This window comes from Brachycentrus maculatus, unplaced genomic scaffold, assembly GCF_059751285.1.
Source record: "Brachycentrus maculatus isolate JH-2025_06_01 unplaced genomic scaffold, ASM5975128v1 h1tg000407l, whole genome shotgun sequence".
NCBI lineage: Eukaryota > Metazoa > Arthropoda > Insecta > Trichoptera > Brachycentridae > Brachycentrus > Brachycentrus maculatus.
Genome location: NW_028281156.1, coordinates 327,618 through 345,346, shown reverse-complemented (window position 1 = coordinate 345,346; position 17,729 = coordinate 327,618). Strand labels below are relative to the sequence as shown.

At 30.2% G+C, this 17,729-nt stretch overlaps 1 protein-coding gene and 4 non-coding genes across 6 annotated transcripts; 2 read left to right on the top strand and 3 right to left on the bottom strand.

Annotated features, from left to right (window-relative positions):
- Positions 1 to 9,066: 9,066 nt before the first annotated feature.
- On the bottom strand, positions 9,067 to 16,969 carry Mipp2 (Multiple inositol polyphosphate phosphatase 2). 2 transcript variants are annotated; one of them, XM_088270986.1, is made up of 9 exons: positions 16,733 to 16,969; positions 16,206 to 16,340; positions 15,367 to 15,545; positions 14,002 to 14,127; positions 13,286 to 13,436; positions 11,643 to 11,743; positions 11,434 to 11,543; positions 9,712 to 9,897; positions 9,067 to 9,443 (listed from the first exon to the last, which is right to left on the bottom strand). In XM_088270986.1, exons 1-9 carry the CDS (start codon positions 16,878 to 16,880, stop codon positions 9,272 to 9,274), a joined length of 1,308 nt encoding a protein of 435 aa, XP_088127112.1. In that variant the 5' UTR covers positions 16,881 to 16,969; the 3' UTR covers positions 9,067 to 9,271. The 2 variants fall into 2 exon arrangements, with proteins under 2 accessions (XP_088127112.1, XP_088127113.1); XM_088270987.1 differs by lacking the exon at positions 9,067 to 9,443 and having other exon boundaries at positions 9,774 to 9,897; positions 11,430 to 11,543.
- TRNAV-AAC (transfer RNA valine (anticodon AAC)) lies at positions 9,502 to 9,574 on the bottom strand. The gene has a single exon. It is a non-coding gene; the product is annotated as a tRNA-Val (tRNA).
- Positions 10,027 to 10,098, bottom strand: TRNAE-UUC (transfer RNA glutamic acid (anticodon UUC)). Its single transcript has one exon. It is a non-coding gene; the product is annotated as a tRNA-Glu (tRNA).
- TRNAM-CAU (transfer RNA methionine (anticodon CAU)) lies at positions 11,966 to 12,037 on the top strand. The gene has a single exon. It is a non-coding gene; the product is annotated as a tRNA-Met (tRNA).
- Positions 12,308 to 12,381, top strand: TRNAN-GUU (transfer RNA asparagine (anticodon GUU)). The gene has a single exon. It is a non-coding gene; the product is annotated as a tRNA-Asn (tRNA).
- Positions 16,970 to 17,729: the final 760 nt, after the last annotated feature.

Genomic DNA, 17,729 nt, shown 5'->3' with positions numbered 1-17,729 from the left:
AAACACCTAACCATAATATTGTTTATTTGAGTATGTATATTTTTATGTTTACTTATGGCATTATTAGAGATATAATGTCATCAAAGTATGCGACCCAAACGAATATTAATAATTCATTTTAATTTTAAAAATATGTTACCAAGTAATAAACGAAGTGAAAGAAATATAAAAGTGTATTTTTTCTTCCTTGTAATATAGAAAATTCCTCAGACCTCTTAATACATTTCCCGTGTTGATGTGTTGGCCCCAGAGAGAGTGAAAAGGGTATCCGAGCACGCATTGTTGTACTATAGAAGCCGTCGGAATTCAGGCCGTTTGCGTTTGGTCGATCGGCCAGTCGAATCATCGCATCGGTGAGTCACGAGATTATTGACGCGACCGCTAGAATCAATCTGATGTCGGTAATTCACGGTCAGTGATTTATATATATATATATATATATATTTATATATTTATATATATATATATATATATATATATATATATATATATATATATATATATATATATATATTATATATATATATATATATATTTATATATATATATATATATATATATATATATATATATATATATTATATATATATATATATATATATATATATATATATATATATATATATATATATATATATATATATATATATATATATATATATATATATTTAAATATATATATATATATATATATATATATATATATATATGTATATATAAATATATATATATATATATATATATATATATATATATATATATATATATATATATATATATATATATATATATATATTTTTAATTCAAAAGTAGTAATTTAAAGACAAAAGTAAGTGTAACTTTTAAAAAAACAGATAATACCAAGGAATAATTTAATTTTTTAAGGAATAACCTGCAAAGCCTCTAATAGGCTTGTCTGCAGATAGGATAGTAATGATAGGAAAGGTAAATATGAAAAATATACCACAAATACTCAGACCACTTGAAAATAAAATTAATAAATTAATATAAATATTAAATTAATTAAAAAGGGGAAGACAATGATATATTCTCATGAAATAATTATTTCGCAAATAAAACAATACGTTTTTGTAAAGCTAGCAATGTTATTTTAAGTACATGTTACCTAATTTTCTCATGTCGTATCAGATGACGCGCTGCAACAATACATTGTGTATTTTCGACAAGCATTACATATTGTATCCGATAGGAATAGGAATAATGCTCCTAGCACCTCTGACCGAGTTTCTCCAGGGTATGCTTGGCTACAATAGTTTAGAGACTAGAAGGAATGTGTATTTGATTACGCATTTTTATCGATTGTTGCGCAGTATGATCGATAATCCCGAAATTATCCGGAGCATTGGTCTGTATGTTCCCGATAGTTACCTAAGACAGCGTCGGCATAGATTGTTTCACATTCCCATGTACAGGACCAACCTGCCGATGGTTATTCCTGTAGGAAACCTACCGCTATGCTGAACAATATCACGCCGGATATTGATCTATTCTTTGACATAAGGGGGTATTCCGAAGCGGGATTTTTCTACATCTTAAACAAGAGACTTCTTGCTTATTTGCTAATTTGTTTTAATGTATACGCTTTTAATATTAGTTTGTAATATATATGCTAATTATTATTGAATGAATTGAATTGAATTGAATAAACTGAAAACTGATAATATCGACAAGGAATAGTTACACTATCGACCAGTCGACTGCGATCGACGCTTTGGCCAACCCTAATATAAATAATAGATAACTCTTTTGAATTACCTAATGTCCAAGTGACTCTGAAATCTATCTACGGCTTATGCAACACCGTTTATCATGTCCCTACTCAGGCTTCAACTTTATAAGTTTCATAGCCTATGTCTACTTGTGAGTGGATTTACTCTTTATGTTTAAAGTTACTATAATTTCATGTAATTCATGAGTGAAAATTCTAGGCAAAAACACTCGCAATAGATAACTCCACAACACACCAAAATTAAACTATAGCATTGCCAAAATTGATATTACCGCTAAATTGCTCTAAGATTAATTATAATTTCATTGTTTTCAAAATGGCGGTTCTATTGATTTTTATTGATTATATTGACATACTTTCGGAGCGATTTGTCATATTTACCGACATCCATCTTGCTGGGAAATTGATTGCCTCTATTTCGTTTTATTGCACAGTGGAGGAAAATTGATTAAAGCCTTTCTTAAAAAAATGATACATTTATCCTTTTCAAAATGTGGAATAATAATTTCATTTCGATCAATTGATTTTACTTTAATACTCGTATAATTTAATATTGTAAAAGCGTTTTTGATTTTTTTAAAGAATCTATGTATATAAATTAAATGTTTATTATGTCCGTTTCTTTAAAATCTTCAAAAGCAGTAAAGTAATTCACCGATTGCTTTGAATTTAGACACAACGTTGCATTCAAATACTTACGTGTTTTTTAACCACTTCTGTTAAAGGTGTTTTATCATGTGACATTAGGAAAAAACATGTTTTCAAATTTGACATTTTTATCCCAATGGCAGCGCCATCTGTTTAACGACACAGAAACACATGCGATACCAAACATTGCTTGTGCAAACAGCGTTCTTATTGACAGTGTTTTCAATTAACCTTTTTTAATGTTTTCGATCTAATTATTGTTTACTGGATTTACAATATTTTCATTGCTTCACAAACGTATAAAAAATATGTGTTTTATTTTCCATTTATTTTTTCTTTGACTAGACTGAGCCCCAGCAACCCTCTCTCAGGTACACCAAGTAGAGAAATAAATAAAAATTGAATATTTTATTCGATTTTTATTATAATAGTTATTTTATAATATTTTTCCTTAAATTTAATATTTTATACCAAAATTTACCAATGAAATTACTATAAAAACACGGATAAAACTTATTAATGTATACCTAATATATATCAGAATACCGAATCATGAAAAGTATTTTTTTTAATAAAAAAGTTTCCAGTCATACGGGTAGGTAATTTACGATTCATAAGTACAGATCTCAATATACCATCACCATACAGTAAGGCGTATCTCTTCTAATACATTTTTTATTGTTTCACTGTGTAAAGTTCATATGTACCTTACTCGATTAACAGTATAATTTCCTGCCTTCCAAATGAGTAAAAGTTAATGATTAAAGGTTTTTTTTTAATTTACGAAAGTGCTGATGAAACGTTTATTTTTATAGCAAATAAAAACAAATTGCGTTATCTTACTAGCATAATTATTCAAGAAGACATAAAAATTGAAGAGAATAGCATTTCTGTTTATTACTTAAAATAAAAACTAACTAGCCCATCGTTCAGGGTGGGGAAGGAAGATAAGTTAGAACGCACGAATGCTCTAATTTGGAAAACAAAAATTTGTTGCTTATAAACTCGATCGCGTTACAGTAAAACCTCGATATAATGGACTTCAATTTAACGAACTTCGGAAATAATGGACATACCGTAGTCATACAGGAGAAAGTGACCAAGTGCATTTTTTTTAAAACCGTGATCAATGACTATTTGATATCTTACTAGCTTAATATTGCCCTGAAAAACGTTCCAAAGGATTTTAAACTTGTAAGTATAATATATTGACTTGGTAAAACTGACTAACAGCATTGATGTTTATTTTCTTGCCAAGCAAAAGTGACTTAAATGGGGCTTCCTGTACATTTTACGTTTTGGTAGTTGGTCACTTTCTCCTGTACGACTACGATACATTCTGTCAAATGTAAAAAAATCGTCCTTTTTTCTATTATAAATGCTAACATTCAAGTGTCGTCGCATGTAAACAATGTTTAACGGCCATGATAATCACATCATACGTCTAGCACAAGAATTTGAGACATAATGCCATCCTCCTCGTAGACTGCACCTAGCCGGGGCAACAACAACACTGACAAAAATTAAGTTATCAGTAGAAAGATCACATCTCGACGATGTAATAACATTTATTAACCTTTTGTTAGATAAAGAAGTTTAATTTTATTTTAATTGATTGTAAATAAAACAGCAAACTTCAAAAGTACACACAAACCTTGATTCCTTTTTCAAAGCAGGATTACCGAAAGCAAGCGCGTCAATATCAAATAGCAACGTCACTCCACGACGAGAGTCCGAAGAAAATATATAGAATTTTATTTGTGTTTTGTACTGTATATTCACATCTAAATACAGTGCTCCTAAGTCTTTTGATTTATTAAATTTAAGATTTAAATTGACATTTCTTGGTGGAACTGTATTTTATAAAATAAAATAATAACTATGTACAACATTTTGAGTGCGTCCAAATACTTGTTCACAAATCTGGATTACCTCCAATTATGGGAGTTATTTTTCATATTATTTTTTGACATCTCATCAAAGATAAAGAAGAATATGGTCAGACTTCCATATTCTTCTTCATCTTTGATGAGATATAAAAAAAATAATATGAATAATAACTATGTAGGTACTTTTTTCCACATGATGTGGAATTCATGTGGAAAAAAGTACATAAGTAGGTAGTTATTATTATTTTTTTAATTTATAAAACGGCCTTTTAGCTTTAACGGACACCCTCTCCCCCAATAAGTCCGTTGTATCAAGGTTTTGCTTTATTAAGAAAGAATTCAAAATGAAATAAATAAATGAACTGATTTTAACGGACGCACCTTTCTCTTTTGTGTTAGAAAATTATGGTAACCAAATTAGGGTTAATGTTAGGTCCATAAAGGATATCCAATCTGCTTGAATCTATACGAAAACGGAGCCAGTAAACACATAAAACCGCTCTGAATGAAACAACAATTTCTTTTAACGTTCTGAGAAATACAATAATTAATCAACGAATCCTGTCTATTGACTAGGGAAATTAATAGCTTTCGTAACTGATTTCATACATGGGATAAATATTTAAGTATTCTGGAGCTAAAGATTGTTTGTATACGGAGTATAATATAGAAATGGCAAATAAATTCTTCAGGGTGAAAAAGGCTCCCACAACCCTCAAACTTTTTTGCATACCTTCGAGTCCTTCAACGGTATGATGCAAAAAATTAGAAAAATTAGGTTACGAATATGAATGTAGGTATGTATGTACGAAACTTCAAAATATCATTAACGGTTTTTATCACAAAGAAGTTAGTGCTGGGAAAGAACCATAAACATCTCAACATAAAGTAATTTATATATGCATGTGTGTGTGTCCAATTGAAAAAGCCATACTTTCCAAATTGTAAAAAATCATCTGTATATATACTACATTCAAAATCATTACAATGTGGATGTTCTATAATGGGCGGAGTGGTGACTGTTAAACAAGTGTATTCAGTGATCACTGGAGCCAGACAAAAGCCAGGTCGTAAGCCCTGGAATGCTCAGATTTCTATATAACAAGTGGCGCAAAGTATTACCGTCATAGGTCTTTTGAAAACCTTTTTGTTTAATCGTTTTTCTTTATTCATAATGAACAAGTTTATTTTATTTGAATATTAGTGCATTTGGTTTTTTAAATATGATATAGACAATATATATACAACGCGGGATGTCACTCAGCAGACGTGAACGTTTTCTTCAAGTACAGATGAAAATAACTAGGTACTTAGAATTTTAAAGAGGGAAAAATACTCTTTGATAGCTCTTTTGTCATGCTTAGAAGTGAAACAGAGCATATTTAGAGGCAAAGCGAGACATTTGTATGCACTTCCAACACATTGGGCATAGACAAGAAAGCCCTCGGAATTATATCCGGCCCATATACAGTAAGTCTATATCTATTTTAAAAGATATTTACTAGCGTGGAATTAACAACCGTCGTGGAAATGTGACGGAAGAAAATTTACATAAAGAATTTGCGCGTTTGCGAAATTTTAAATGACATCATTATTAAAACGCAAGTGATATTTTTCATATTTTTCAAAATGCTAGTGATATTAAGCATTCAATCACTCACCGAGATTTTGGTCTACCGGTTTCGAGACAGACCCGTCTCTGAGGATAATTACTACACCATCATGAAAAAAATAAATACGTTACTACCATTACACAAAATATTAATCACATGCGTTTTTAGTTGACTCGAGGACCAACGTGTACTTAGGATTGCAGAATAACGTATACTAAAGGCCGATAAGTATCACGCTATAAGGGTGTTTTGTTTTTCAAAAATATTGTGAGGTGTTTGTCAAAAATATAGTGTGTAATGTTAGTATATGACCATATGTTAATTTTTTTATCTATCAATATCATATTATTATCCAAGTCTTTATTTTATAAGCGCCCTTGAGGTAATAAATGGCTCTAAATTATCCAAATTATCGTTATCATATCGCTCACTCCTTTCAAGAACGTCATAAATCATAAATCGACAATTTTCAGTTATGCATGTTTTCGGAATGCCCAGAAAATGTACTATATCCCAGCAAAAGAGACATATTTTTAACTTAATATTTACCCGCTACAGAGCAGAAAATGTTGTTTTTGCATTTTGAAGAAAAGGTATGGTTTAATTATTTTTTTTTTAATATACTAAATATTTTTCAAATGGAGAAAAAACCTTCAGGTTTTACCTCAAAGGAACTGTTGCACAGTAAAAAGTTCAATAAGTGGCTTGATATTTATTTTTAATACATTGTGTTATATTTTTAAACTTTAAAAACATTCTCCAGCAAAATCAAGTTTTTTGATTTATGACGTTCTTGAAAGGAGTGAGCGATATACGTACTAACATTTTGTAAAAATGACTGACCACAATGCTTTAAATATAATTTTAATAATATTAATAGTATTTTTGTACATTATTTTTAAAGTAATAAAAGTAACGTAGGATGGAGCACATAACTGCTTTATGGAAAAGATGGAAGAGGAATAGGGGGTACTATTAATTAAGAAGAGGAAAAAAAATAATTGAAGCGATGGATAGGGGAATTGGATTGCATATCTGTACTTGTATATCTTACTTTTACAAGTTAGATAAAGTATATCTAATGAATCTTTTGAGGTAGAGAAAAAATAAAAATATATGTAAATAAGCATAGTCCGCCTCTGTAGTGTAGCCGTCCTACCGTGCTGGATATCCCGAGTTCGATTACCAGGGGGGTCACAATAAACACAAGCGATTTTTCATATATATTGATATTTATATTGATTCGATATTACTTGGAGGGTAGGGCTGATCACAGATCTTTTATGTATTTAATGGTCGAGTTAACACTGTTTTAATACGATACAGATATTAATATGCATCATCGGTGAAGACAAGTTTAGAAATATGCATTTGTAATTTCAAAACAATGTATTTTTATTATAAACTTAATAAAACCCCGCTAATATTTTGTTTAGTGCCCACATCACGCAAAGTTACATTGAATATTAACTATTTCCTTTGTTGATTCATTTAGATACTGCCGAAGTCTGGCAAATGCTCAATTTCTTTGGGAAATCGTTTCGCCATAAATCACACGAATAACCAAACAACCCATCAAAGATGGCTTAACCGGAATTTCAAAGCTATTTGCTAATCACACGGCAATATGCAAGACACTATCAATATGCTCAACCTATAGTCGTATGTCGTGATAATCGAATCTACGGCACGTCAAATAAACAATGCACAATATTAGTTATATAGGTTCCTTGGGTATTTATTATTGAGTAAAATTCACTAGCTTCTGGGTTCAATTTATTTATTTATCTTTAACACATTATTTTAATAAATAATATAGCTATAAAATAATAATGAAGCCAGAATTATCAAAATTACCATAAAAAACATTGAAATGGGTAAATATTCTATTTAACACTAAAAAACTTACAAATTTATTATTTGGCAATACAAAATGTCCTAAAATTCATCACCCTATCACTTTGATTATAATTTTATTTGTGATTATTCTCAAAAAAAGATTTTTGCAGATAATCACCATATTCATGTATAGTGATTATTCAGCAACAAGCCGCTACAATTTTTTTTTAAAGTTTTACTTGGTAATTACCACAATTTCTTAAAATCTATTGTTACACGTGTTTCGATGCATTCCGCATCATTTTCAAACACCGTATGATGCGGAATGGCCGTCAAGCACCATAAAAGTGATGCGGAATGCATCGAAATACGTGTCACGATGGATTTTAAGAAATACCAAGTAAAATTTAAATTAAAAATTAATAACGCCGGATTTTTTTCTTTGAGATTATTTAAGAAAAACATAGAATTACAAAACAATCCTACATGACCTTGGTAAAATATTATAAATGAAATCCGATAATATGTCGCAAGAAATTATCGGAAGTCGTGTTGTAGAAAATGCTTGAATGTTACCGCACTGTGATATTATTTTGAAAACTATCGATAACCTGAAAATTTTCAATAACCTTTTGGCGTTAATATTATATTTTGAATTTTTTTTTTAATTAAAAAATTTCTGGAATATTACATATATTGGGGTGATCAATTTTAGCAAATCGATATATTTGCGACAACGTAGTTAATTAAATTTATTTTACAATAACCAGTTTCATAATTACGTTATATAGGATGCATAATTAACACTGTTATAAAAAAATGGAAAATCATTTTAAACATTGATAACAACAAAAAAAACTATTACATTGTGAATTAATTTATCATACATATCAACATTTGCTGCTTTGTCAAAATCATTTGAAATTTTTTACTTTTTATAAAGAACCATATTACTTTTTTTTTCGCAGTAGGTTTACTTATATCAGTCAGTGACCCAAAATCAGTTAAAATTAAGTTAGTTTACATATGTAATAAATTAATATATATTGGATAAAAAAAGGTTAAAAAGTTATAAATAGAATTATCTATTATGAAAATAATCTCATAGTAACATTTTGTTTTATTAAAAATATTCGAAAAGTGCCTACTCTAAAGTTAGAATATGTACATATTATTGGATTTGTGCTGAAGGAAGCACATGTCTGAAGGGTAGCTCTAAATGTGTATTATCCTCAGTTATTATAATTGAACATTCCTATTGTTATATATTTTGTATTGATCATATAAAAAATACATTTAATTCGTATAAAGATTTTTATACTTATAATTTTTTTAAAGAGAAATATTTGTGTTTTTATTATTTCCACAAATATTTCAATTTCATACTATTTCTGTGAGCCTAAGCGGCTGATTATATCTGAAAAGATGTGTAAGTATAGGCATAAGTATATACGTATAATGTAATAAAATCACAATAAAACATTTTTTCAAACCGATGCTACAGTATCACGTGTTTATTTTTATTCATTATTTTAAACATCATCTTTATCTTTTGATATTTTGCATAATTCTTCAATATTACAGTTTTCCTTTGATTGTTTCTTCCGTAAAAATTCTAAGGAGCACAAATCAGTGTCCTCACAGCCTGGAAAACGAACTGGTCTTTCTTGGTGTAGAGTCAAAAATTTATCAGATGTACCGCATCTAAAAATATTATAAAATCAGAAAAGTAAAAATAAAATTTAAAAAATGCAAAAAGTAATGTTTCCGCCCGGGATCGAACCGGGGGCCTTCCGCGTGTTAGGCGGATGTGATAACCACTACACCACGGAAACCGACGACTAACTCACCATTACAAGGCATTATGAATTAAATTCGGGTTCAATTACATAATTTACATATGTTCACTCATTTAATAGCCAATAAGCATAAAACATCAAAAAATATTTTACATTATTTTAATACAATTTACCTGTAAAGTATAAACGCAAGATTTGATCCGAAAGCATCAATACGTGAAGATCGCCATGAACGGTTCGGATCTCGGATATTATGAAGCAGAGGTCCCTTTGGCTTGAATAAGCCGAAGAACGCTAGCGTTTTTAGCAATGTTCCAGAATGAGTAAAGTGAAACGCCGATAGATGTCCACCGGTTTTACTTGAAAATAAAAATAAAATAATTAATAATAATTTAATCGTGACAAAATGGAAAATTAGGATAAATTTTATTATTATTGAGAATATGAACAGACAAATAAGAAGAAAAAAAAAACAGATAAAAAAATATTTCCCATACCGGGAATCGAACCCGAGCCTCCTGGGTGAAAGCCAGGTATCCTAGCCACTAGACCATATGGGAGGTGGAGGCGAGGCGGTTTCAATACTATCAAAATACGGTATCAATAGAGGTGTTTTATTTAAGTTTTTTTTTTAAATTTTTTTTTCTTCAATCTAAAAAATACTTCAATGCCCATATTATTATTAACGCATTTATTTGCGAAATCATTTCCACTATCTCCTTTTCCCCAATTCAAAGTGAAGCGCCCTTGAGGTAGTATTTTACGGAAATGGCGCTATATAAATTATACAAATTTATTATTACTATCATTATTCTCAAGAGACCGCTTGCATACACGCAATTGTACGAGTACTAGTATGCTACCCAGATTGCCCTATCGATTGCCGCTATTCTCCTTTTCCTTTTCTTTATTAATAGAAATCAATATTCCTCCTCTGTTTTCTTTCGCATATAGCAGTGATGCCCTTAACTCTAAGCTCCTTCACCAACGACATCCGCACCTATTACATATATTTTACTAATAGATCAAAGATTCTGGAGTACAAGACTGATGACCACCTTGCCTTGACTAGTGTAATTGATGATCGGTTGGCGCCGCGTCGATCTGATGCATAGAATGGACCATCTGGGCGCAGATAGAGGTTAAAGAAGTAGAAAAATACTTATCACTGAGATCACACATACCAAAATTGGGTTTCTAATAAAGCGCGTATGATTTTTGTGAAATAGGGGATGATAACCTACTTTTAAAACAATATAAACATAAGTATAAGCAGGGCTTTTTTTTAAAACAAAAAATGTCCTGGCACTTCATATCAAACTTTTTACTTGAAAAAAAAAGCTCATTACGATACCATATTTTATCACTATTGACAAATTATAAAAATATAGATTGTAATTACGTAAACGCGAACATTGTTTCTTCTCATTGATTTAAAAATTAAATTAAAAAATATCCGTGAAAAAAGGTGCCGGAACGCCGCCGTTCCACCGCGTTATATGGAAAAAAAACGCTGAGTATAGGTTGCCTTAACACAGCGTTGGGCTGCAGGGGGCTCGGAGGGGCTCGCACGAGCGCCTTTGTTAAATTTGACTCGGGACGGCAAGCCCCTTGTTAAATTAAGAGAAAATCAATATTCTCTGATTAAATCAGTATAAATGTAATTTCAGTGGTTGGTTTAAGTGTATTATGAAACTTAAACTTATTTGCCATTTGAAATTTATTATTTTCAATTATTATGTATTTTGTATAGTGTAAAACAAAATGATACACCTCCCACGCCTCTCTCCTCCACCCACGAGCCCCTTGTTAAGCCATTCTTGTTAAAAAAAAATGGCACCCCACCCCTGCCTTAACAATAACAATTTAATAAAATAATCATTATTAAAACTTACTCAAAAAATGACACGATATCTTCGACAACTTTACAGGGCAATTTTTGAGTAATATGATGCCCGTATCCGTCCATCCAATAATACTTTAAATCTTCGGCGTATTCAAAAGGCTACAGAAAAATAAACATTTTTTTTAGTACAATTGAATCAAAACTATTGAACATTATTTGTCATTTAAACATACATACAAATATTAACATAAATATTACCTGGATTGTATTTTCAGTGAATGCTGAACACCAAGGCGAGATGCTGTTTTTATTCCAGGCTGTTTCAAAGGCGCACGTTTGAAACAAAAGTTTTCCGTAATCTAGAAGTTTGAGATTTTTGTACGTCATATTATTATTTTTATATGGATAGGTGAGATAAATAAGTGAGGTAAATAAGATTGAAGTAATTCCAGTTTTATTACCGGTGGTTTTGTTGTAAAGGAATGAGTAGGTATCAAGAATGGTCATAATAACTGGCGCTTGCTATACTACGAGATCCAGTTTTCCAACCCTTATTACAAATTATCACGTAAAAGGGATGAAGCAGAGTGGCGCAGCGGAAGCGTGCTGGGCCCATAACCCAGAGGTCCGTGGATCGAAACCACGTTCTGCTAATACTTTTTTTCGATTTTCCCATTTTATTTTTCATTATTCTTATTAAGTTTGAAAATGAATATAAAAAAATGAAGATTCGTAGGGATTAATAAAAAAATAACAATTTTCATTCATATTATAAGCGGTGTTATATAAGTCGTAGCTAAATTTCAGAGTCGCTTTGACGTTAGGTAATTCGAAAAATCATGTTACTAGTATCATTTCTAACATGAATTTATCGTTTTTGCATTTTGCGAATTTTTATTATTATAGTGACGCCCCCGCACGCGGCCTCCGTGGCGCAATTGGCTAGCGCGTTCGGCTGTTAACCGAAAGGTTGGTGGTTCGAGCCCACCCGGGGGCGAAATTTTTATAGTTTTTTTTGGTAATAAATTCAATGTAAAAAGATTTTTAAATGCACTGAATTGGATTGTTGGAATAGGAGATCTCATCACATTTACAAAGTTAAATTTTCCCTATATCACCAATTGTACCGGAGTCATTTTCGAAATTCGAACTTCTCCAAGAATTTTTATTCGAACTCATAAAAATCAAATAGGACGATTTTTTATAAACAATAAAAGTGTATTTTTTTAGTGGATTTTTTTTTAGTGGAATTTTTGACTTCCAGAGCAATTCGGCTGTCCAAATTTAAAACACAGTAAGGGACATTTTTTGTAGTACGTTTTTTTGCATTTTTGGACTAAGTAGAATCTACTTAGTCCAAAAATACAAAAAAAACGTACTGCAAAAAAAATGTCCCTTACTGTGTTTTGAGTTTGGACAGCCGATTTGTATCGTATTGTGAATGCAAATAATAATTACTTCATAAAAAAAATATTTTGAATTCAAAGTTACGGACTTATCCACCTCACAAAATCATACATTTGGCCAAAATCGCATTAATAAACTCAGTTGCTTCCTGCAACGCATAGAGCCCGTTGTTGGGTCACGCCCAATTTTTTTTCAGAATACATATTGGATTTTTTTTGGTTTTTAGAGTATGTAATAAAAAAATGTTTTTATATATTTTTTATAAGTCATCACCTTTCCATAACTGTTTTCTTTTCTAAACCATAATTTATACTGAAGAAAAACTTTTTTTCCAATACAAAAACGGTGTTTAAAAAAAAACAATTATGCCAAATGCTACCCGGGTTCAAAGAAAATTAAGTTGATATTTAACGAATACTAGGCCTTAAGTTACAACAAAGTATGACTAATTCAACAATATTTTTACAAACAAAAAATTATTGAAATAAACTCACCATAGTTTAAGTTCTTGGATAAACCAAATTTATTGGACATATTCTGCAATGCATGCTTCATTTCTTTACTCTTTAAATATAGTTGTAGCTCCTCAAATGTTTGATTATTCTTTTTTACGTTTTTCCGCCAATATTCACAGTCTTTATAAAACTGCAAGAGCAAATGATATGTTATCACTCCTCATAAGGAAAATTAATAAATAAAATAATTAAAATTGAAAAGAATGTAAGAAAGCTGGTAAAGATTTTTTTGACTAGGTACTGAATAAAATAATTTGCTAAATCAGTATTATTTACAAAGATCAAATTTTATCTTTGTTAAACATATCGTAGTCATACAGGAGAAAGTGACCAAGTGCATTGTTTTACTAAAACGTGATCGTTGACTATTTGATATCTCACTAGCTTAATATTATCCTGAAAAAATCCCAAATGATTTTAAACTTGGAAGTATAATATATTGACTTGTTAGAAATGACTAACTGCATTGATATTTATTTTCTTGCCAAACAAAAGTGACTTAAATGGCCCTCCTGAACATTTTACGTTTTGGTAGTTGGTCACTTTCTCCTGTACGACTACGATATATTGAAATTCGGTAACTACTAATCATGTACATTTTTATAATATACATACACTGATGACTGCAATTCGAAAATTGAAAAAACATGCTACATTTTGTTAATTACACTTAATCAACATTTAACATATCTTACCCTTAATAGTGGATCATGTTTATGCAAAGTTGGAAATGTTACTATGTCTTTAGCACCGCTTCCAAACAAACCACGAGCAAAATGCTTGGCACTTTCATTTGCTCTTTCTGTGGAAGTGTGCCTTAGCTAAAATCAGAAATATAAAAGATAAAGTACAGTCGAACTCAGTTATTACGAGCATGGTTTATAGCGAGATCTCGGATATAACGAGGAAACATTCGTTGACATTTTGGTTTCTGATTTTCTTTATTCGCGGTTATAACGAGCAACTTCTCGGCTACAGCGAGCAAAAAGAGATCGTCTTTTTTATAAATGTTGTAAATACTTTAATGTTTTAAAACATTGTGACCCGACCGGGCAATTGGACCGATAGAGCTGGGATCGGATTAAGTTTATGACGCTAAGTACTAAATTGGTGTTGTCACCGACAATTAAAAAAAGGTACAACGCATATGGCTTTAAATTGCATGTTGCAAATTCCAAGCTTTGTCATGCCTGTAGGGACCTGCTTTATTACAAGAAACAACTTTTTTATAGTTTATGAATGTCATGCTTGTTTCGGGGATTTTTTCCGATAGTTTCCACATTTTATATGATCTATACGGGTACTTACTCTGGGCAATGCATAATAAACATTATGAGATGGGGAATGTCAGATCGATTCTCTTGAACAGATCAGTTAATTACCCTCAGATTATAAACATGTCTACTAATAACAGAAAGTGTCTCTGAATTCGTGAAAAGGCGGAAATTACTTGTGAAAAAGAAAGTGGCGCAAAATGAAAAATGCGAAGTATGTAAAAAGTTTTTATCATTTACAGTGTCAACATTTTATTTTTATCTGCATTTGAAAAGAATATTACGGACACAAAAAAAATTGGAACAAAATGATCGTACAAGTATTGATGAAACTTTGCAACAATGGTATGTACCCAAAGAAGCACAGGATTTTCCAATTTTTATATGAAGAATTGATTGACAGAAAATTATGACATACGAGTAATGGGTTTATTGTGTATTTTGTTTGTATTGCGACTTTTCTGATTCCAGATACTTTGTGTCTTTGATAGGTATGTGATAGGTTTTTATGAAAAAAATACCTTTACTCGGATATAACAAGGAATGGTTAGAACGAGCAAATTCAGTCGTTCCCGTCATCCTCGTTATAACCGAGTTCGACTGTATTTAAAAATCATCACTTAATATACATAAGTTTGTTATATTTTAATTAAACCTTAATTTATTAAGGCTATAAATAGTGTAAAAACCTATATTACCGAAAGAAGAATATATAATGTATTATAATGGCAGTAGAATTATGTCAGAAGATAAGAATTATTTATATAATTATTTATGAAAAGTTACCTTGGTGGTTATATTACTGAATGTTGTGGGAATTATGTCACTGAATCGTTTTTGTATCCTTTGTGCCAGTAAATACATTTCATCCCCACCTTCAGAAACTAGCTTTTTCTCCTCCGATTCATCAACATTCATAGGGAACCATTTTTTTAAACCGGAAATTTCTGTTGCGGTTAAATAACCTAGCCAAAGAGAAAACATTATCAGTCGTAACACATTTTGGACAAGTGTTTTTTACTCCTGCGGACCGCTGGCAACGGTATTTGATAATTGTGTACATATAGTTTAGACCTTAACAAAGAGATTGGTATATAACATTCATAACAAAAACATTAAATCATTCCTTCTTTTCTGAATTTGAAATGAGGCCAGCGCAGAAGATAAAAATACCCTTCCCGTCCTCAGGCATCAATCAACTGAACGGGTAGAAATACCTTTCCCGTCCTTAGTGTGTTAATAATATGATAAAGTAAGGCACTTTTGGATAGTAAATTAGTCTGTAATCTTAATGCATATGCTTAATAATGATTTGTATCAATTTAACAGTTTACGTCCTCCGTGGTTATTTTATATTGTAGTCATACAGGAGAAAGTGAACAAGTGCATTTTTTACAAAAACGTGATCATTGACTATTTGATATCTTACTAGCTTAATATAGCCCTGAATAATCCCAAAGCGATTTTAAACAATTATATATTGACTTGTTAAAAATGACTAACTGCATTGATGTTAATTTTGTTGCCAAGCAAAGGTGACTTAAATGGCCCTCCTGAACATTTTACGTGCTGTTAGTTGGTCACTTTCTCCTGTACGACTACGATATCTCCATTAGAAAACCAACCTTGTCCTTTCTCATACATTTCAATGATTTCTTCTTTGATGTTGGGTAATTTTTCTTTCATTTCTCTCATTACTTTAGCACTAGGATAGCGGGAACCATGTCGGATCATCATCCAGATCTTTTTTACTTCACAACCTATAAATATACTTAAATCTTGTTAAATATATATATATATATATATATATATATATATATATATATATATATATATATATATATATATATATATATATATATATATATATATATATATATATATATATATATATATATATATATATATATATATATATATATAAAAATTATCATCTAGAAGGGTATAAGATGATCACTACTATAAGTTTCAAAAATATTTTCCATTATTTTCTAACAAGTTTCTTCGTACACTTGTCAATTGAGGTTATGGAATCATCTGTCGCTATTTCATAGATATCGCAAACTATTTAGCTTAAATGACGCTTTAAAACTTGTGATATTATTTTATGTGAAAATTTCTGCATAAAAAATATTGTTTCACTCTAACTTACCTGGATAAAAGCCTAAATTTAAGTCATCGTTTGCGAGAAAGCGATATGGAGTCTTTGTTGCAAAACGCTCTTCGATTCTATCTGGAAATACATATTCTGGCTTCAAAATAGATGCCAAGAAAATGAGCATCAACGTAAATTTATTCATGGTAAAACTAAGAATTTTTCTCTGAAATAAAATCTTCTAAAATAAAAATAAACAAATGAACTGTCAGTCTGACGCGCCGACGGACTGTCATCATAAACAGCCTATTTTAGAGATGTTCTATGGAAATCGTTATTTTTATAGATTTTAAATACTCGGACTGGGTGAATACAAATCGCGGGGTGAATAGAAATAAAAATTAACTACGGTACAGGAATTTAAAAAAAATTTCATTTAATGCTAGTGAATTGTGATTTGTGTGGAATAAATATTTTAATTTATTGTTGATGTCAAGATTTTAATGTTATTCAATGTGCAGCTTAGTTGTAAGAAAATGCCATATGATGAATAATTTTAACTTAATTTGATTAAAAGAATGGCTTGTTAAAATTTAAACGAACTAGATGATTTTTCCTTCGTATTATGTTATATGTAGAAAAATCAAAATAATAAATATAGTTATTTCATTAACCTCCCTCTTTTTAGAACACTTGGAACGCAATAGAAAGTCCAATATATATTATTTTTCATTTTCTTTTATGAAGAAATACAATGTTCAATTAAATTGTAAAGAACGACGGGACCTTAATTAAAAATAATAAAAAAAACACTACTAATTCAAAATAACGTTGTTTACTCATAAATTTTATAGCCGGCTTTTATGAACCAAATTTGACGAAATTAAAAAAGATATTTCAATTTGAAACAGTTTATTTTATCATGAATAATTGTGAATTTTTAGCCAGTAAAATATTGGACTAGAAATATAAATTAATAATTTGATCAAAAGAATAAATAAAAAACTATCGATTAATGAATAATGACGATTATGATGCACGTCACTACGTGTTA